Here is a 21,935-nt window from a genome sequence, read left to right on the forward strand (position 1 = left end):
GCAGAACAAAATGTTTTAAAACTGTAAGTACAATTTTTTTTTTTGAAGTTTAGTAATAGTTCACCCATCCCTTTGCTGCCACTAAGTAGATTATATTCAATTTTTATGCAATTTTCTTTCAAAACCTAAGCAGCACCAGATCATTACCCATATGTGTATGCAAAGTTTGAAAAATAACTACGAAAAAGTTATTGATGTTACTGTGGTAACGAGATCAAGTGTCTGAGGCTTTGCTATCACTATGTGGCCCTGCTTCCACTTTAGTGCAATCAGTCTCAAAATTTGACCAATTCCAGATTTTAACCTAAATAATGTGTCTGCAGTTGGAGAAAGATGTATCATATACTTTTAGAGTTATTGTGCTAACAAGAAAAGTCTGTTGTGCCAGACCAGTCCTATAACCATATGAATTCCCTGTCCAGGGAATATGAGTGTAATGGATATACTTCTAAAATAGCATATTCCTGGTGCATCAGTAGCCCCTAATCATTTAAGCAAGGATTGTTTTATGTCAGAAATATCCCAAATTGATGTTTGCAATTGCCAGAAAAATCATTTGTGGATTCTTCCTACTATCAGTAAACTGAAAAAATACATTTTTTACTGGTTATACATGGAACCCCAGAACAGCGTTTGTCAGCAAATAATGTGATATAGTAACTTGCCAGATAACTATTTGATATTTTTATACCATGACTTTGGTAAATACTATTTTCTTATTAGCCCAGAGATGTCACGTGATAGTTGCACAGGTAGCTCCAGCAGCCTAATATGGTTCCAGCAGCCAGCAGTTCTATTTTAATGTTTTATTTAACAATATAAAAACCTTTGCAAGTTTTTAATCATAAATAACCGGTCATTCTTAACATAAGTTGTTTCCTTGGTTTTCAAGACACAAGCACCATTTCTAAAATAACTTAAAAGACTAGTAACTTAAAAGAGTAGCCTGACCAGACATTCTATCCTTATATGGACTATATTTTTAGGAGCGCACTGGAACATTATTAAATGCTAACTGAAATTAAGCATAACTAGTTTATTCCATTATTATTTTGTGTTCATCGACCATTGTACAAGCTGGATAATCCACTCTGAGGTCTGCGGTTACAAGAGATTAACCAAACGGCTTATTATTTTTGTATAACCACACACTTCGTCATGCTTTATCCCTTACATCTTTGGGATATCTCATCTTCTGTGACATCAAAAAAAGACACAACAGTCATATAAAGATATATATTAAGATCCACATTAACTTAATATATTACAATATTTAATGAAACACCACAACAACAGTTCCACAATATTTTTGGTTTTACCATAAAAGCAAACACTGTCCAGTAGCTTCAAATGACAAAACAATTGTCAATAAGAATAATAGTAACAAGTATTTAAAAGGACCAGTTTGAAATACTAATAAAACAGGTATATTTGCTTTTTGCAAATGAGCCAATCATCTCTCCTTTGTAACAATTTATTTATTTCTATCATACTGTCTGACGCACAGTAGACATACATATGGTGCCTTTTTTAAAAATATCATTTAACACCTCAAACAGTGAGATTAAGAAAACTGTTCCTGAAAACACAAAATGTTTAAGTATATTGGACAGCATAATAAAACTTTCAGCTGTACATTGTACTAAGAGCAGCAGGCAGTCCATTTCAGATTCATTTTCTCACAGTTTTACCAAATACACACTTAAAGTGTTCAAAGAAAATTACTTACATTTGCATTTGAACATCTCATATGTTATTTATTTTTGACCAACATGAATATTCATAATGAAAAACATTTCATAATAATATTACTATTATTATTCATAATTCTCATTACACTTTATTGATGTTGCAAACATTGAGTGTTTGAGCTTTCTACTAATGTTGGGGATTTCTACAGTTTCTTAAAATGACATTACGACTAGGGATGCACAGATACCGATACCGACATCGGGTATCGAGCCGATACTGCGCACATAATGTTCACACTCGTACTCATAAAAACTACCACTTAACTGCAACATTATAACTCAAAGCAGCTGCGGTTTTTGCTCCCTTTTTCTGCTGCCCAACAAGATTTTGGCAGCTAGTGAGAGATTTGTAGCCGGAAACATTTGGGAAGGATAAATGCAGAGAACACTGGCATTGGCAAATTGGTGAGTATACACGGAGGATGCCAGCTGTTTGGACATATTTTAAGATAAGGGAGGACAATAGAAGTAAAGCAGACTGTAAGCTCTGTTCTGATAAAGTGAGACAAAAGCCTACAGCTTATTAATCACTGGTATCCGATCGGCCGATACCCAAAGTCCAGGTATCGGTATCGGGACAGAAAACGTGGGATTGGTGCATCCCTAATTACAACAATGATTTTTTTAATTAGTATAATCTCAGTCAGTTAGATGCAATTTAAACTTTATACTGCAACTGGCATAATCTAGCCATAATTTTCAACCTCCTAGCATTAACTCCCTATTGTGGTTTTACAGGCATTCATTCTGAAGACCTGAAGACAGATATCAGGCACAAAAAAGGAAGACACAGCTTCAATTTAATTCTCAAAAATAACCCATTCTGTCAAATCAGAGGTAGGTTTCTATACCAATACCCAAAATACTCTTGGTACCGGTGTCTATGCAGGCCTCAAAATGTTTGTTGTGTACCTTCTGGTGGTGGCGTAGATTGGACTTGCTGGAAAAATTCTTGCCACAATGTGTGCAAGAGAAAGGTTTTTCCTTTGTGTGAACACGCTGGTGGCAAATTAGCTGAGTGGAGACACGGAAAGCTTTACCGCAATCTGAGCACACATAACGCTTTGGTTCTGTGTGAATCCGTCTATGGTTCTTCAGAGCCATTAGATTAGAGAACTCCTTCTTGCAAGTAGAACAAATATATATGCCCAACTTGTGACTGTTTTTATGGTTAAGAAGAGAGCTGGCATGACGGTAGGTACGGCCACAATGCTCACAAATATGGACCTTCTGACTCGTCTCTTTAATACCCTCTTGCTGGTTTTCAACTACTGGCAGCATGCTCTGCATGCATGGGAAGACAGTGGATGGTCTGGGCAGTCCATTGGTATCTAGCCCTTGAGCAGCCATTACAGCAATGTCCAGTCCAGAATTCCAGTCCAATTCTGAGTGCCCTGACATATCCTGCTGCGGCAGCTGCTGAGCCTTGCATCGTAGCTCCTGGTGCTTCCTAAAACTCAAGTGACTACGGAAGCTTTGCTGGCAAGTGCTGCAGAATAGTTCTTGCTGTTTCATGTGCACACGTTGGTGACTGCGTAGTTGCGACGATACTCGAAAAGACTTGTCACAGTCTTGGCAACTGTATCGCCGTACTTCAGAGTGGATGCGTCGATGGTTCTTGAGTGCCATCAGATTGTAAAAGGTTTTGGGACACAGTGCACAGTGGTAAATGCCTGTGGTGTGAGTGTTCCTATGATTGATCAATGAACTGGCATGGCGGTAGGTACGCTCACACTGCTCACACCTGAGAAAAAAAAGCACAATAACAATTACTCCTTTAATTTGGCATCAGTCTACAATGTGAATATATACACAGCGATGAGCCAAACATTACGACTACCCTCCTTGTTACATGCATAAAAAGAATGGGTATTCATCACGTTTGTGGGGACATTGTGTCCCCATAAGGTAAGGTGTACCCGCTCTCAGACACACACACACACACACAATTTATTTGATAAACTGGTTGTGTTAACTTTTTATGTAAATCTGTAATTTCTACAATTAAATCAATCATTAAAATAAAATTTGTATGAAAAACCAAGAATTTCCATTAACAATTAACAAAAAATTACATCCAAAGTTCTAGAAATCGGAAGTACTTACTTGAATCTGTTATCACGGTCATTTTTCCTTGGATATGCATGGGTCTTTCTGCTGACCTCCTTAAGATATGGCTTTTGGTTTTTCCCACAATGGTGCTGCTCCAATCCTGACTTAACCAGAAATGTCTTGGTACATGTAGGACAACTGAAATGCATATTCTTCTGTGTGTGGATTTTTTGGTGATTCAGAAGAATGCTAGCCAATCGAAAAGCTTTTCCACAGGTTGTACAGACATGCTTTTTCTTCTGTGTGTGAATACGAGTGTGATTACGCAAAGCCAGGGCATTAAAAAAATCCTTGGAGCAGATGGAGCAGCAGAAAATTCCAGTCTTGTGTGTATTTTTGTGGTTTACGAGACTGCCTGCATGTCTATAGGTACGATTACAGATGTTGCAAACAAATGGACGATCCTCTTTTTGTACAAATCCATGATCATCAGTAACCTTTTGGTCTGAGTTATCAGACAGCTTGGCAGTATGGCAATGTGTTAATAGCTGGTCAGTGGACCCTTTAAATCCTAGACCCCCTTTCAATTCCCTAACCTCCAGTGGTTGCATGTGAACTCTTTGAGGCATTTTCTTGCCATTGAAGGAGTACTTATAACATGAAAGTCGTTTCTGCCCCTTTCCGCATTCCTGTAAACTACACTTATTGTCTGCAAGATGGGTGTGCAAGTGATTCTTCATTGTATGTTGTTTAGAATATGTAGATGTACAGATGTACTCTGCTGTCTTATGTGCCTTTTTGTGGTATACTAGATTCCCAGCATGACAACGGGTCTCTCCATAGTGGTCATATGCAAAAGGCTGAAATCTCATCTCAGTGCCTTCCAGTCTCTCAGCTTCTTGCTCTATCCAGCTGTCAGGGTCATGACAAGGCTTCTTTAACCTGTGCTTTACCCCACATTTTCTGCATATAGCATTGGGCTGCTTACACCAGGACTGAGTTTTTTTCTTAGACACAACCCTGCTTGGGGAGTACTTGGGGAGCACTTCATCAGCTTCAGTCCTACATCCATGCTGAAAACTCTGATGCAACTGATTAAGATCCTGGAATTTGGCTTTCTTTTCTTTATGGACTTGTAAGTGGTTCAGCAGCTGTTTCTGAATTTTAAAGGCCTTCCCACACTTCTCACACTTATGCCTAAAAAAAAAGGACATATACTTATGCAAAGTATTTTACAGGGAAAGTCTGATTACATCTGCATTTTGTCAATGCGATATTCAACCCATCCATTTTTATATATATATATATATATATATATATATATATATATATATATATATATATATATATATATATATATATATATATATATATATATATTAGTGCTGTCAAACGATTAAAATTTTTAATCAGATTAATCACAGGGTTGCTGTGGATTAATTTAGATTAATCACAATTAAATACAATTCATTTTTAATCTATATTAATCACAATTCATTTTGCATGAGCAAACAGACTCAAGAAAAAAGGGAACATATATGCACTTAACATGTTTATACTTAACATCTTGAACACGAGTCGGATGCATTCCATCTGCCACAGAAGTGCAATACCATGGACCCATATCAAAAAGCAAGATTTTTTGCTTAGCCGAACAACTTGTCGTATTTAAGGTACCTCAGTTTAAATGGTCTTTATCTGCGTTCACTTACAATTAGCCCAAACTACTGTAAATCCGACAAATAATCCGACTAATCATGAAATCCAATTCTAGCCGGTTAATTGCAATTGTTAGCAATATCAGTTGATAACACATTATGCGCCGTGCTTTATGTATAAAACTCCATAGCAACACGTCCACAGATAAGTTGGACGGTATAGTGTGTGCGACCGATTTAATGAGCCACAAATAAGTAGTAGTGCTTAAACAGTATAAAACTACAACTTTCCCTTCTGTTGATAAAAGGCGCAGCCATCTCAGATTCTGAACTTGGGATCCTCTGTGCTGCTCCGAGATATGGGAGTGCGCATGTTGTCACTTCCGGCTTCAAAACTCGGAATCCGACTCGGAATACGAGTTCCCAGGGCAAATGGAACGCACCAAAACTGCCCGAAATGGGTTGACAAAAACATTTCAGGGATTTTGAGTCATTCTGCTCTGCAGATGGGTTAATTGCGTTAAAAATTTTAATCAGATTAATCACGATGATGGATTAATCTGCGTTAACCCGTTAATTTTGACAGCCCTAATAATATTATATATAGACAGTCGGTAGACAAGTCTCTTTAGTGTCCTGCGTTTTTAGAACTGTGACCTTAAATGCCTACTTTCTGCAAGCTGTTAAGGTCTTAACGACCATTCCACAGGTGCATGTTAATTAATTGATTATGGTTAATTGAACATGCATGGAAAACATTGTTTAAACCCTTTACAATGAAGATCTGTAAAGTTATTTGGATTTTTACAACATTATTGTTGAAATACACAGTCCTGAAAAAGGGACGTTTCTTTTTTTGCCGAGTATATATATATATATATACACATATATATACACATATATACACATATATATACACATATATATACATACATATACATACATATACATATACATATACATATACACATATATATATACATATATATACACACATATATATATATATACACACATATATATATATATATACACACATATATATATATATACACACATATATATATATATACACACATATATATATATATATACACACATATATATATATATATATATATATATATATTTATATTTATTTAATTTTTTTCCCCAAACATACAAAAACAGCTCTGCACAAAATAATATAAAGAATATGACAGTAGGCACAACGCTTACCTCTTCAAATCAAAATGAGTCCTATGGTGACTTTTGAGGGCCAGCAGATTATAGAAGCGCTTCTGGCAAACATGGCAGCGGAAAACCCCAGTTCTATGTGACTTCTTGTGATTAAGAAGAGAATTAAGGTGCCTATAAGTTCGGCCACACTGATCACACCTGTGGGGATGATCTCCTGAATCAAGATTTGGCTGGAAATATCTTGGACCATCAACTTGCTTTTCCACATTTAGTTTTTTACCTTTTCCTTTAACAGCGCACTCATGAGCCTCTAATTCATTGTACTCTGTACAAAACATACCACATTCTCCACAGATGTGGCTTTTTTCCTCTGTTTTCACATCTGTGCTGTAGGTATTGTCTGTCTTGTTCTGTGCAACCTCATCTGTCCCATCCTGCCCATGAAGGGGCTGATGTGCTTGCAAGTCATGCTCGTTGAAAAAGCTTTCTCCACAGGTACTGCAGATGATTAAACTGCCTTCCATTTCCATCATTCTCCAGTTCTCTTCATTTGTGGAGGACAAGTCCATGCTCATGGGTATACCTTGGAAATGAGTTTTCCCACACAAATGACTTTTCAGTGCCCAAAGGCTTGTGTAGTGATTCCCACACTCTGAACACTGATACGCTTCTCCATCATCCTCCTTTGTGTCACCACTACAGGAATTTATAAGGGAAAGACTTCCTTGCTTGTTGTTCCATTTAAGGTCCCTGCAGTTTTGTAGAGGACATTCTTCTTTATCATTAGCTAAAATACCACTTGTTATATACTGTTGTTGTTGGCACCTCTGGGGGCACAAGTGTGACTTAATCCCTGTAATGTCTCTGTATGTTTCACCACAGTCTGCACACATGTGTCTCTCTTCCATTTGGTTAACTGACGGTAGAAGTGTGTGTTCTAACCTGTCCTGTTCATGAATCTCATTTAGCCCATCAATATTGCTGTTATAATAAACTTGGTGTGAAATACCAACAACATTGTCATGTAACGGAGAACTGTTATCTTCCTGGTCCTGATTATTACAGGAACTCTGCTGTAACTCAAGTGTTAATGGTTCAGGAGAAAGCCAATCTCCCTCTATATCAAAAGGCAAACCAGGCGATGTTGTCCTGTGGCTGCGTAAATGTCTGTTCAAGGCTGCAAGATGTGGGTAGTATTTACAGCAGACTGAACACTGGTAGCTGCCTGTCTGGTGAGAATGTTTGTGATTAATCAAGCTACCTGCATGACGGTATCTTTTCCCACAGATGTGACATGTGAACCGACGATCTTTAGTATCCTCGGATAAAGAATTTGACACTTCTGCTTCTTTGCCAGATGCCATTTCCAGTGCTTGTAATCCATGGCCAGACTGCTTAGAGTCTGGCATTTGAGAGTCTGATTGAGGGCTTGAGGTGGATGGAGAATTGTGAGTCAAGTAGTGGTCTTTAAGGTTTTCCAAGTCAGAATATTTTACCCCACAGTATGCACAGGTATACAACTGATTATTAGTATGCTCACCAGCTTCCCATTTGTCCAATTGGTGTGAGGGAGGAAAGTGTTTCTTAGAATGTAAGAAAGTATCAGAGTCTGCATAATAACAACTGTCTGATAATTCACTGGCAGAAGATGATGTACTATGCATGAGTATATGTTCTTTTAAGTTTCTCTTTTTGGGAAAAGATATGTCACACAAGTTGCAAAACCATGCAGTTGCACTCTTTTGGGAAGCAGTAAGGCACAGATCAGATACAGCTTCTTGGGGCTGGGTAGAAATGTGGACAGGTGTGGTTTGAAACTTAGATTTAGTGTGAGTGCGCTGGTGGTTGTTCAGAGCTGCAAGGTTGTTGAACTGCTTGTAGCAGATGGAACACTGAAATACCCCAAGCTGATGTGATTTCTTGTGGTTGATAAGACTACCATGGTGCCGGTATGTCTTTTCACATTGGTCACATTTGAATGGTCGATCCACGGAATCATTAGTGACAGACTTTTTCTCTTCAGTAGAACTATTATCATTGAATTTATCAGTCATATCAGTGTTGATTAAGGTATTCTGGTCTGGTCTTTCTCCATTCTCCTGCATAATAGTTCTGGATTCCAAGTGGTCCTTCTTTATAGATTCCTCATAAGATCCTTGAGACCCATGGACTTGATGGTGTACAATCAGTTGGGAAAACAGCCGGAAGGCCTTTCCACATACAGAACAGGAGAAGCTCTTTTTACTGGTGTGGATCCGGAGGTGGTTTTTCAAAGCCAGAGCATTGGAGAGTACCCTAATACACAAAGGGCACTGGAAGGATCCCACTTCGTGGGCTTTCTTATGGTTTGCAAGGCTGCCCGCATGTCTATAGCACCGTCCACACTGTTCACATTTGAATCTGCTACTTTCCTTTTCCAGCATGTAAGTATCAATGTACTCCATGCTGTATACACTTCTAGGAAACACAATACAGTGGTACCTCAGAACTCGAATTTAATCCGTTCAGAACTCCGGATTGAATCCTAAAAAGTTCGAGTTGTGATCGAATTTTCCCCATAAGAAATAATGGAAAACTAATTAATTGTTTCCCGGCCCCAAAAAATTACACCTAAATATGTTTTTTTAGCATTTAAACACAAAATGAACCGGATAAAACAAGAGCATATACTGTACTAAACACATCTAAGCACATTTATCAAAACAGTAATTTGCAAAGTAAGAAAATAAATGTATCCAAACAATGTGTAAAGTAAAAAATAAAAAAACAATGTGTCCTGCCCCGATCGTCCGCTCCTGCCGTGTGCCACGCCCCCTCGTTAACCTCGTGTGGAATCCCCGTGTGTTCAGCTGTTTCTGGTTGTCATTAGTCCTCTATATTTAGTCTGCGTTTCAGTTTGTTTCCCCAGTCCGGTCATTGTATTGTCCGTCTGCGTTTTGCCTGCCTTACCTGTACATAAACCCCGTATTCCCCGATACCCTGACATCTGCGCCTTTGTCTCCGTTCCGTCCAGCTCGGCACAACAATATTATTATAATTAAATGTATTAATGCTTTATCATTAACGTTAAAATACTTAATAAAAAATCTTTATTTTTAAATGTATTTTATTATAAAATAATTACTTTTACTGTCTATCATTGTCTACATGTATTTTTACTGTCGAAATATATGTATTCAGCTAGTGTAAACATGCACGATGCTCTCACAGCGAATGCGAGGCTGAGACAGAAGCGTTACCCTTTGTCTCTACTGAGAGATGTGCCGCGTGACTAATTTCCCCGCGCGTACAAGTTATCTTAGGTCGGCGTTCACGGTTTGACTTCTGAGATTCAGATCGAGTTCTAGGTAATTTTTTTCAAACTGGTTGGTTCGACTTTTAAGAAATTTGAGTTCTAATGAGTTCGAGAACTGAGGTACCACTGTATTATAATTCTTGTTTGGCAGGCCTTTAGTCTAATTAATATCATATACATTCATATTCAAAAGAGATCCAAAAATAATAAGCAATTTTTAAAAAGGGAAGTCCAAGCTTCAACTGGCTTTCAGAGGCAGCCATTTTTAAATTTTCACATTAAAAAAAGTGTAATGAAGAGAAAGCAATTCATCACAACTCTATAAAATCCATTCTATTTACTGAAATCCAGTGGAGAAATGGACAGGAAGTAGATCTCAAAGGATGACTGTGAAGAAACAAACAAAGAAACATTTAGTGTGTTTCTGAGGGATCAGAAGTCAAACCACACAATCACTCACTATGGTGAAAAAAATCTCTTGAGTAATTCAGTCAACAGTGAGAAGTACATGACATAAAAATTGTTTTCATATAATGGTTCATATAAAATGCTAACCTTTTCAGCATGGAAAATAAATAACTACATTTCAACCCAATCCAGTGAAAAATAAGCAATTGTTCAGGTTTGGAATTCACATACAAAGAATTGGAAAAAAGCTCCAAGGGTCAAATTTCAAAAATAAATTAGTTTGTTCAAGAAAATCCATGACATGAACTGGGAGGTCTAGCTATGTTGGTATGGAATGACCCGTTAATTGATTTAAAACTTCATTCTAATTTAATTGAATTAGCTGGAATGCATACTAGGGATGTGTATCTCAATCTCTGAGGTGATGTGATACACATCTCAATTCATTGCTAGCGATCCGATACACTAAAGATACACAGGAAGTACCTTACTATTGCAATACGATAAAATCATGGGCAGTTACGGACAATTGTGGGCAGTGGTGCCCTAATGGGTAGGGAAGTGCGCTTTTAATTGAAAGACTGCTGCTTCGAATCTCTGACCAGCAAGGCACCACTGAGGTACCCTGAGCAAGGAACCACCCCCAAGCGCTGAATTAGCTGCCCTCTGCTATGTCACATATGGGTTAAATGCAGAGGACACATTTTGTTGTTGTGCATTGTGGTGTGTTAACACAGATCACAGATCCTAATTCAAAAAATTCTAAAATTAACTGATATTGCAATGCAGTGCGATTCGACATGATATGATGTGATGCATCGGCAGACACACTTCCAACTCGAAAGACTTGGCTGAGAGACTTGCAGAGAATTGGCCACTGACAGCAATAGAGAACTGGAAATGAGAGGGTGTGCTTTAGAAACAGTTTAGAGAGGGGAAATCTATTAAAATATTGGTGACATTTCTAAATAATAAAGGCATAGGGCTTCTACTAATAATTAAATATCTATGTAACCCTGGCCATGTGCTGTTTTCCACTCAGTAACTCCAGTGGACAGGGCAGACCAGGCCCATGGCACTTTGCGTTGTTTTAATATGTTGGTGATGTGACGTGGTGTGCTGAGGGAGGTGTATGACTTAAACAGCAAAGCAAAACTAAAGACTTGCTCATAGGCCTTAATTAAATTAAATTAATTAAAATAAATAAAAATAAATCTTAAACGAAAAAAATCTTTGGACTGTATGAAAGATTTTCCTCACTTTACCATAAACATAATAATGACATTGGAATTCTCCCTTCACATACACAGAGGAGCTGTGTATGTGAAAACAACATGTACATGGTACTTTCAGGAAAGGCGCTTGGCCTTTTTGATGCCTTTCAGCAGGGACCAACGTTCCCCTCTTTGTAAGCCTGCTGATCTCCTGACTTAAAGGCAGCATCTCGTGCTCCGAGCAGGGCACACACCTCGCTGTTGAGCCACGGCTTCTGATTTGGGAACACTTTAATAGTCTTTGTTGAGGTAACACTCCCAGTGCAAAAGTTAATGTAAGAGAGCAGAGCAGCTGTGTGACCCTCTAGGTCTGTTCCCTCTGCAAATATTCCCCAATCCGTAGTGTCAAAGCAGTCTTGTAGTGCTGCGGTGGCTTCCTCAGTTCACACCCGAATTGTTCTAACTGTTGGTCTTTGTCTGTAGATTAGAGGTTTATAGGCAGGTATCAGGGACAGAGAGAGGTGGTCTGAAAGTCCAAAGTGTGGCAGAGGGGTGGCTTTGTAGGCCTCTGGAATGTTGGTTTAGACCTGGTCCAGAATGTTATTTTCCCTCATCGGAAAGCTCACGTTTTTATATATTCCGGGCAGGACAAACTTCAGGTTTGAGTGGTTAAAGTCGGAAGGCCTTCAGTGACCCTGATGGTTGCTGATGGTTGGTGTTGCCAGTGTTCCCAGAAGGAGGTGTTTCATCTTGCAGGGCATCCTGGATATTATCGAAAGGAGTCGCAGCACACGACTTGGTAGCAACTCCAGTCTGTACCAGGAAATGAACCACTGTGAGGGCAAAGAGGGCAGATACGGAGGCATTTGTAAGATGAATTTGTGAGCAGCTGATACACCATCTGTGGTCTAGTGACGCACTTACAGAGGAATCGAAGCATTACGCACATCTGAATTTGTTCCTCGGAGATTTCCAGTCAGGGCACGTGATGGGACAGTCTTTACGGATGACACTGCAGTTGTGACCCGCTGGGCTACTTTGAGCAGTTGTTTAAACCTGACTCTCCTGCTAGGATGTTGGACATCTCTGGGTCTACGGTTCTCGAAGCTGATCCTATGATCAGCTGTGAACCACCTAATCTCACTAAGATTGCACTGGTGGTGAATTAGCTGGGGGGAGTGAAGGCCGCAGGGATTTGTGGTATCTGGGGTGAACTTCTCCAGGCTGATGGTAAGGCTGTCCTCCTGGCATTGCAGGCAATCTTTGCTTCCATTTGGGAGTCAGACATCATCCCAACTGACTGGAAAATGGGACTTGTAGTCCCTATCTGGAAAGGGAAGGGTGATCGTCTGGATTGCGATAACTACAGGGGGATAACACTGCTCTCAGTGCCGGGTAAGGTCCGTGCCAGGGTCATCCTTAACAGGATCTGTGATCACTTGCTTGCCTGACAGCAACCGGAGCAGCCTGGTTTTATGCCTAAGAAGTCTACCATCGACCGTATCCTTGCACTGAGGGTTCTCATCGAGCGCAAGTGCAAATATCGGCAGAGCTTCTTTGCAGCCTTTGTCGATTTTCGTAAAGAGTTTGACTCAGTTAATAGAGCTGCCATGGGGGACATCCTGAGACTTCGCGGGATCCCCCCGAAGTTACTGGACGTCATGGCCAGCCTGTACACTGGTACTGTGAGTGCTGTATAGAGTGGACGAAGAACCTCTGTGTTCTTCCAAGTTGATTCTGGGGTTCGCCAGGTGTGTATTCTTGCTCCTACTCTGTTCAATGCTTGTATGGACTCGGGTGTTGGGCTCGTGGGTTCCAGCGTCTGTGGGGCGTCCACTGGTAAAGAAAGATTTACTGATCTTGACTTTGCCTACGATGCCGTAATCTCAGTGGAGTCAATGGAGGCTCCCGAGGAGTTTCGCTGTGTGGTGGGTGCGGCAGTGCACTGCATCAATGCATGCTCCCCAACCTGATCTGATCTGGAGTACATGGGTCACTGCAACCCAACTCGTAACCATAACATATTTATTTCCCCTAATTTTTCAAATTAGTTTGAAAACAACTTCATTAAATAAACTGTCAATTATGCCTCTGGAGTAGTTAATCAGTTTTGTTATATTACCATTATTTTCTGCAATAAACAAAAGTAGTTAATCAAATAAAGTGCAAGTTACTGAGATAAAGGAAAAAAATAACTAAGCTAACAAAAAATCTGCAAAAATATACATCCTGCTATGCAAATTGATTGTTCACTGAGGGTTACATACAATAAAGTTGAAAGATTTAAAAACTTTATCTAAGGGTGCATTTCCACCACACCAGGTACCATACCTTCTCATTTCCATTGACTTCCGGTCAGAACCCAGTACCAAACCAGCTAGGGTACTTCTATCCTTTGGGGTAAAACTAACAAACGCTTTCTTTGGACTGCTTCTGCCAATAGCCTGTGTTATGTGCCGTAAGTTTAGGAGGATGCCTGCAAGTTGCTCGGACCTCCTGCCCTCTCGCCGCCGATTGGTCAACTGCTCTCTCGACTCCGCCCTCTGAATCCGACCCCGCCTCCATTGCCCTCGGAGCAGTTTCCGGTTCATCGGCTGAAGAGATCGCCGCTTCGTCCCTTCGGCTGCCCGCTACTTGCTTCTCGCCTACTAGCTCGCTCTTTGTTCGCTTTTGCTTTGTTGATTGATTGTGTATGACTGTTTTGCCCTTGACTTTCGATTCTCGCCTTGCCCTTATTTTTACTTTCGCCTTGGTTTCGACTTCGCCTCTCGGTTTTCCCTTTTGATACCTTTGCCTTGGCTTGGTGTTTCGTGTTTCACTAGGTGTGTAGGGAGTCTGCCTTTTTGTTTATTCGTTAATGTGGGGATTATTGTTTGTTTGGTCAGGGAGGTAGATTTAGGCATTGTTGTTTCGTTTCACCATTTTCTTTGTGTTCCCTTAGGTAGTTCAGCTTGGGTTACTCGGTAGATGTGCTTTTGTTTGTTTCTTTGGCCTTTGTCACTCCTGACGTTCGTTACACCTAGTGTTTGTACTGTGTTTGTGAAAAACTATTAAAAAAAAACTATAAAAAAAAGACTCCCTCTGTGTCCCGTGTTCACTTCTCCTAGCCCTAGTTGTCCTGTCCTCCCCAATCCCTCCTTGCCTTTCACTTTGTTGCGGTCCAACCCGACACTGGATCGTAACATCTGCTTCTGAAACAAGAACAGCTACAACAAGGATCAGGATGCCATGATAAGAAATGAAGGTATTTTATATAATATACTAGGGCAGCACAACATTGGAAAATTTTCAAATATTGCAATGTGATTTTGTTGTAATCATTTTACATTTGTTATTATGCTGGATAGAAAAAAATCAGCAACTTGCAACAAAATATTTTGAGATTGTAATTTATGTTTTATTAAATACTTATAATATAAACACGTCTATATAACTATAGTTATTTGCTGACATTTTAAGAACTTTCAACAGATAGATTATATTTAAAAATCTGTCAATCAATGTTTTCCTAAGGGGGCAGCATGCTGGTGCACTGTTGCCTCACACTTCTGGGACCAGTGGCTTGTACTACGAAGGGGGTTTAACCAAATCAGATTTAATCCGGAGTCAATTTGCGAACGCAGGGTTGACAAAATCGGGTTGTCTCAATCAGTGCTAATCAGTACTATGACGCCAGTTAAAAAGTTGATTTGTTACATCAGTGTGAACTGAATTGGATTTTGTGGTCATTCACATCAATGGAGCACGTTCGGCAGTGCAAGTCACCGTTTGACTCATGTCCCGATCTCCATGCTTCACGGAGGAAGACTGCATGCTAATTATGCAGGGTTATGAGGAGTTTAAATCAACGCTGTAAAGAAAGTGTGGCTCAGTGGGCTAAGCTGTGTGCCTGTAATCACAAGGTCACCGGTTCAAGCCCAGCCTCAGCACGTCTGCGGGTCCTTGAGCAAGACCCTCAATCCCCAGCTCCCTGGGCGCCGCTACGGGTGGCTGCCCTTCGCGGACAGCTTGCTCTACAAAGAGCAAGTTGAGGGAGGCGTAAAAACAATTTCCCCACGGGGATCAATAAAGTATCAATTATTATTATTATTATTATTATTATTAAGTCCAATACCACTGCAGCCAACAAAAGCAGGCAGGCTTGTTGGCAACGTATTGCTAACCGAGTAAATGCATAAGTACACTTTCAAGGTCATAAAACATGGTCTGAAATATCTCACGACCAAGTATTAGACTATGAAGTGCTGCCTGAAAAGAATTGAAATACTGTCAATAAACACAGAGGCTCACATATGCAACACAATTCAGAAGTAAGCCTATTATTTGCTGTTAAGTAGAGCTGGGCGATATGTCCTAAAAAGTAAAATCTCCAATATTTTCCACAATAAATCCGATTTTCAATTTTAATCGATTTTCCCCTCCCCTACTCAAAATCAAAACTACAGATGACAAATAAATGGTTCAAAACAAGTTAACTTTTTTTTTTTTTCCTTTAGAGTTAAAGTGCAATCTGACAAGCCAAAAAAAGATGCTTGTAAGTGATATGGCAGACCACGCCATTGTAAACACTTTTAGCATGTTAATGAATCCCGGTTTTCCACAGTATGTATGGGCACCAAGTCTATTGCAATATACATGGCGACAGCGTTTGTTATCACCTTCCACCGTGCCCCATTCTTATCATATGGCACACAGTTCGAAAACGTGTCAGGGATGGTTGCTTGCTTAACTTTGGATGTTGTGCTGGTGCTGCGGGTATTTTCATTTCGCTGGGAGCTGCACTTCTCCCACTCCGCTGTGTGCCTCTGCTTTAGGTGCTGGAATAAATTTGTCATGCTGCTTCCTTTGGTTGCAACAGTTTTAAAACAGACTTTGCAACGAGGACTTGTTTGATCTGTGTCCGACGGCGCAAAACCAAACCATTACCGTGTTGTTTCTGAACCCGCTAGAGTGTTTGGGTGCGCCGCGCTAATTTACCCGTGAAGATCAGTGCGTCGCATTAGTTCCGCTTTTAGCACTCGCGTGTAAAATAAGTAATAAAATCGATTTTCATAAAAACACATCGTCCTAAACTGTAAATTCGAATTAATTGATAAAATCGATTTATCATCCATCTCTACTGTTAAGTAATGTAATGCTCCATAAGTTCCATTACTGTGATGTTACCATTAACAATAACTTAACCTAGGGCTGCACGATATATCGTTTCAGCATCGTCATCACGATGTACGCACGTGCAATAGTCACATCACAGGATGTGCGATGTTAAGTAACGCAAATTAAATTAAGCAGTGTGGACAACGCTTTTGGTGTTTTTGCTGAACTAACAAATGTCACACTGTTCTTATTCTTAAACATTCCACAAAAGTCTGTCTAACATAATTTAAATCAATTTAAAGGTTTTTGGATACGGAGTCGACACGCAGCCTTGCATCGGCAGCTAACAAACATGTCGATCACAGAACGAACCACCAAGCACAAACATTCTACTGTTAGTAGTACTGATTAAGTTATCATTACCATTATATTTGGGCTAAATCAGGTCAATCTTTCTAGAATCATTAATTATGCCAATAGAGCAGCGGTCGCTAACAGGCGGACCGCGCCGGACCCGGACCCAGAAGCTGTCCCATACGGACCTGGACCCATAGCCAAAACAGAAAGTTATGATTTAAAACCTGATGGGGCCCTTCTATTTTAACCGCCACAGCTTTTGTAGTCTTTTCGGTAGTGGTTTAACACTAGAACTGCCACTTCCCACACCAATGCACGTCAAACGCCTTTAACTGCGAAGCGTAGTTCGGCGTATGCAGCCCTTTGTCTGCGCTAATGTGCCATTAGTGTTAATAACAGCAGCAAAGCGACCAAAAAGCCGTAATGTTCCTAACAGAGTGGCTGCTTAATAACAGCAGTGAAGCGAACACCCGCAACCAAAAATCCGTAATGTTCCTAAGAGAGTGGCTGGTCTGTCCTGAAATCATATAGCTGAAAAGTTTTCAAATACAGTATGTATTATATAACATGTTGGAAAAATAGACATAGTATATTGGTGATTTCATGTTCGTGGAAGTTTCCGCTTTTTAACATATGTATAAAGTAATATTATCTGTTATATAGATCAACTCAGGTGAAACAAAAATTGTACGTTTTCAGCATCTGGCACGCCACTCATGATTTCAGACTTGCGCAGGAAATCTTACAGCAAATCTATATTATTCCATTATAAACCTAAAATGAGCTACGTCAAAAGTGTGTTTACATGGTTAAATACAAAAGCATACTATTTACAAGGTAAGAACTGTTACATGTGTGTGCAGACATCTCGAATTGAATTGCACTGAATTAATTTGATTTGACAGTCAGGTACTGATTACATGCAATGTTGATACAACTGATATGCTACTTAAATATACATCAAACTAAATAGTTAGACATTATGATCTTCCGGACCTTTGCTTCAAGAAATTTTCTCTAACTGGACCTCTTTAAATTTTAGTTGAATACCCCTGCAATAGAGCTATTGAACTAATTAGAATTTTTAAAATCCCAATATCGCAATATATATCGCAGAAAGAATAAATATTGCAATGTGATTTATTCCCAATATTGTGCAGCCCTAACTTAACCGATCTGATTTCAAATGCAATAGTAGTGGAATGTGTACGTGGTAGCAAGTCAAGATGAAATATAAAAACATCATGTCAAGTGGTAGGGCTATGTATTTATATTTCTACTCATTATGAAAGATTTGTTGTGTCTAGCCTCCACTTAATAGTGTGTTTCTATGTTTTATAGCTAATAAGAAAAAGGTGTCTGTTCATATGACGTTTATTAGAAGGTGAGCCATTGTTTAACAAACAAATTATTTACAACAGGACAAAACAGAAGCATATGTGTAGTGAGAAAACGACTAGGAATCTGTCACCGTGGTTAAGTTAGCCTCATATTCCATATTCAGTTTTCTGGCTTTAATAACTATTAATGGAAGGTGGGGCGTTGACATAATTGTGATGTCCAGTACACAGACATCGATGCACACCGATTATTTTTGCGCTTCAAACCATTTGGTGATTTTTGCCAAATCATGTTAATATCCAATATAATAGGTCCTTACAGCTGTAATGACATGGTGGTTTGGCATTTGGGGCTCATGGCCACTTTTGCACACCCCTTTGTTTCCCAGATTGCTTTCCGTACGAATTTTAATTAATTTTTGAATGTTCGAATGTATCCGTATAATGTGCAATGGGACAATACATGAATGGGTTAACGACTTTAAAGCTAGACAAGACAGGCATATCTAGTGAAGTGTGCTTTGATCAGTGGACAACGGGGAACAATACACACCTCTCGGGTTTTCAGAATAACTTTCTCTCTAACAGTTATTAATTAATACATTGTATGCATATTATATGCCATTGCTCCATTTCATACATATTGACAGAGAGAGCCCCTCATGATTCGCGCGCCAGTGTAGTATGGATCATCCAGGTACGCCGGCATTGTCTTCGGAGAAATTGTAGTGGGAGGGGCGGTGCTCATATAGGGCTGGCTTATGCAGAAACCTCGACTCAACCAAGAACAAAAACCACTGCACTAGATATTTGTGAATGTTTGTATCACAGTTTCGGTCTCAATTTCAGAACCATTATATAATGCTGCACGTTATGTGTTCTGTGTCAGAATTTATGTCATATGTTAGTATTTCGTACTTATTATGTTGTTACATGATACTAAAAATTGTCAAATATCATCATGTGATTTTTTTGCCATAAATTCTGCAATATTTATAAAGCAAAGTTTGAAAATGACTGTGATTGGCTTGGAGAGAGCATGCAGAGCTCATTCAACAGTAGTGGTGGTAAACTTACATTTGTAAAACATATATTAGATAATCTTGAAAAGAAACAAACATTAAAACTGAAAAGCCAAGTTTTTTTTTCTATGACAGACTCAAAATATTTTTAAAACTTAAACCTCCCACACACTCAGCAAATTTTATCACTGAGATTTCTAAAAACTGGATATGTACAGAAAAATAATGTTAGTGAAAAAACCTTATACTGTGGTATAATGTCTGTACAGTATGAAGGTATGCAAAAGCCTGATCTGAACCCAGCTGTCACAGTCCTTGCAATTTGAGAATTGCAAGTGTATAACTAGCGATGTCTATATTAATATCATACAATGCCCAGCCCTACTGTACACAGAAGCACACAATAATGTTTAGAATAATTTCTCTTGCTTCTGAAAATATTCCATTTTGAAAATCTCTGGCTATTCATTAATGCAGACTGTACTGTGTATAAACACATAGTCCTTTGACAAAAGTTGACCATACTGCCCCCAAGATTTTTGGTGGCACTGCATCTCACGTACCCTTAGTATTAATTCCACACAAATGACACGTATAATGAACACAGGATATGCGTGGCAGTGTTGCGAACGTCGAGTATAAATGCAACTTATTGGCACGTTTCAGTTCTGCTAATAATTCTGGTTTACAATGCAAACATACACAGACTCCCAATCCTGGAGGTATGAGGAAACGACCCATTGACCCAGCAAAACTCCAAGTTGTGTTAATATATTTGAGAGTTGTACATTGTATATTCTGTGTAACACGGAGACAACAATTTAGTAACAAACATTTTAACTGCAGTTTTGGGGGGATAAACTATTATGTCAAGATGTGTCATCAAAGTCATTGTTATATTGCAATATGCCACCTCAACTACTTAAAATTACTCCTTTGTTCTTCGGGAAAGTAACTTTTTAAAAGTATGTTTTTTTTTTTTTTTTTTTAAAGAAATACACAGCTTAACAGCCGATACATTATTTGCGAGGAGGGGGGGGGGTAGTTTTGTACTCTTCCATAAGACATGCCTTTAAGGAAGACATTCTTGGCTCTCTCCAGAGAAAGCCCTCCATATTTCAAAGCTTTGGAATGGCTTCCGTAACCCCACCGCGACCGTATGCAATACATCTGCACAGTTATTAAACTAATAAAAAATTATCACAATAACACCAAGTCCATCAAATTCGGTTTTGAATCGCGCAGTGTTTTTAGTGAAGACTTGCCTATCTATTCGACAATGAATTAATACCATGAACATTTCATATATTAAACAGTCCATTAAATTAGAACTTCAATATATCGTGTATGTTTATCATAGGATGAACTGAGACAAGCTAGGGTGATTTCGGTGTTGAGGATTAAAAACCCACTACCTCACACACCTAACGAAGACGGAAGTAGAAGAGCAGCTAACCAGTTAGCCAGCTAGCTGTCGTTACTTCGACAAGAAATAAACAAATAGGAAACTTGCTACGTGACACTAGTTATTTTGCTTGGATTTTGCCATATTTATGCATATAACAAAAATGGTACTACCTTGTAGCAAACCTTCCGCTGAGGCTATCCAGCTAACTTAAATACAACACAAAAGATTTCATTAACTAAGCATTTGTAAAATGTTGCACATCACCTAGTCAGAATGAAGACGTTAAACGACAACTTACCCCTAAATCCATTCAGCGACAGTGCTATATGATTCTCTCAATCATCCCGTTGAAATATGTCTCAGCTAGAATATTTCTTTCTTTTTCTTCTTTTCTGCCATTGAGTCCGGCTCTTTGTGGCCGCCGCCTGCCGTGGTCGCTGATTCGCAGGAATCACTAATAGGACGTGACTGGTGCGTGTTCCCACCATGCAGTGCGAGAAGCGCAGAGGAGCGCTGCTCTTCGTAATACTTCATAGTATGCTGAATATATGGTTTAACAATAAAGCGATACAGGAAAACAAAGCTTAAATTTGCCCTGAAAGCAGACACATTTAAATCTAAATTAAAAATGTTTAGACTCATCCATGTCTGATTAATTTCCGCACTGCATTTAACATTTTTTTCTTTTTTTCTGTAAAACACTCTGAATTGCCTCTGTGTTTGAAATGTGGTATATAAATTCGTTGAGCTGCAAACATTATTCTGTGTTCCCTAACTCGGGTGTTCATATGTATATACATGTGATGCAATTTCATTTGAGGTGTAGCCTACTTAACAGTGAATGCCTTTGATTCTTTTCAGATGGCCAAATAGATCGTACTTCAGGTAACCTACGTGGAACAGATCTATGTTTACTAGTCAGTCGAGTATATAGCAGGCAACAGGTGCATTGGAATGCTTGCTTATTGAGTCACACTACAGAGACTAAAGATGCAAAACAATACAATGCAGTGTAAAATAGTACGGATGCAAAACTATATGTTCAGCACCATCCTCCTTCGGGCCCATCACGCTGGCAAATTTTGTTAAGTGAATTGACTCGTAGTTGACAGTGTTGGGGGGTGGATAATGCATTGATGAGGGCCGAATTAAAA

At 39.2% G+C, this 21,935-nt stretch overlaps 1 protein-coding gene across 1 annotated transcript; it reads right to left on the reverse strand.

Moving 5' to 3' along the window:
- Positions 1-1,222: 1,222 nt before the first annotated feature.
- Positions 1,223-21,240, reverse strand: LOC111859750 (zinc finger protein 646-like). Its single transcript, XM_023842720.2, has 4 exons — positions 21,080-21,240; positions 6,680-10,322; positions 3,858-5,000; positions 1,223-3,495 (listed from the first exon to the last, which is right to left on the reverse strand). Exons 2-4 carry the CDS (start codon positions 9,082-9,084, stop codon positions 2,583-2,585), a joined length of 4,461 nt encoding a protein of 1,486 aa, XP_023698488.2. The 5' UTR covers positions 9,085-10,322; positions 21,080-21,240; the 3' UTR covers positions 1,223-2,582.
- Between the last annotated feature and the right edge of the window lie 695 nt (positions 21,241-21,935).

The sequence above is a fragment of the Paramormyrops kingsleyae genome, chromosome 22, assembly GCF_048594095.1.
Source record: "Paramormyrops kingsleyae isolate MSU_618 chromosome 22, PKINGS_0.4, whole genome shotgun sequence".
Classification (NCBI taxonomy): domain Eukaryota; kingdom Metazoa; phylum Chordata; class Actinopteri; order Osteoglossiformes; family Mormyridae; genus Paramormyrops; species Paramormyrops kingsleyae.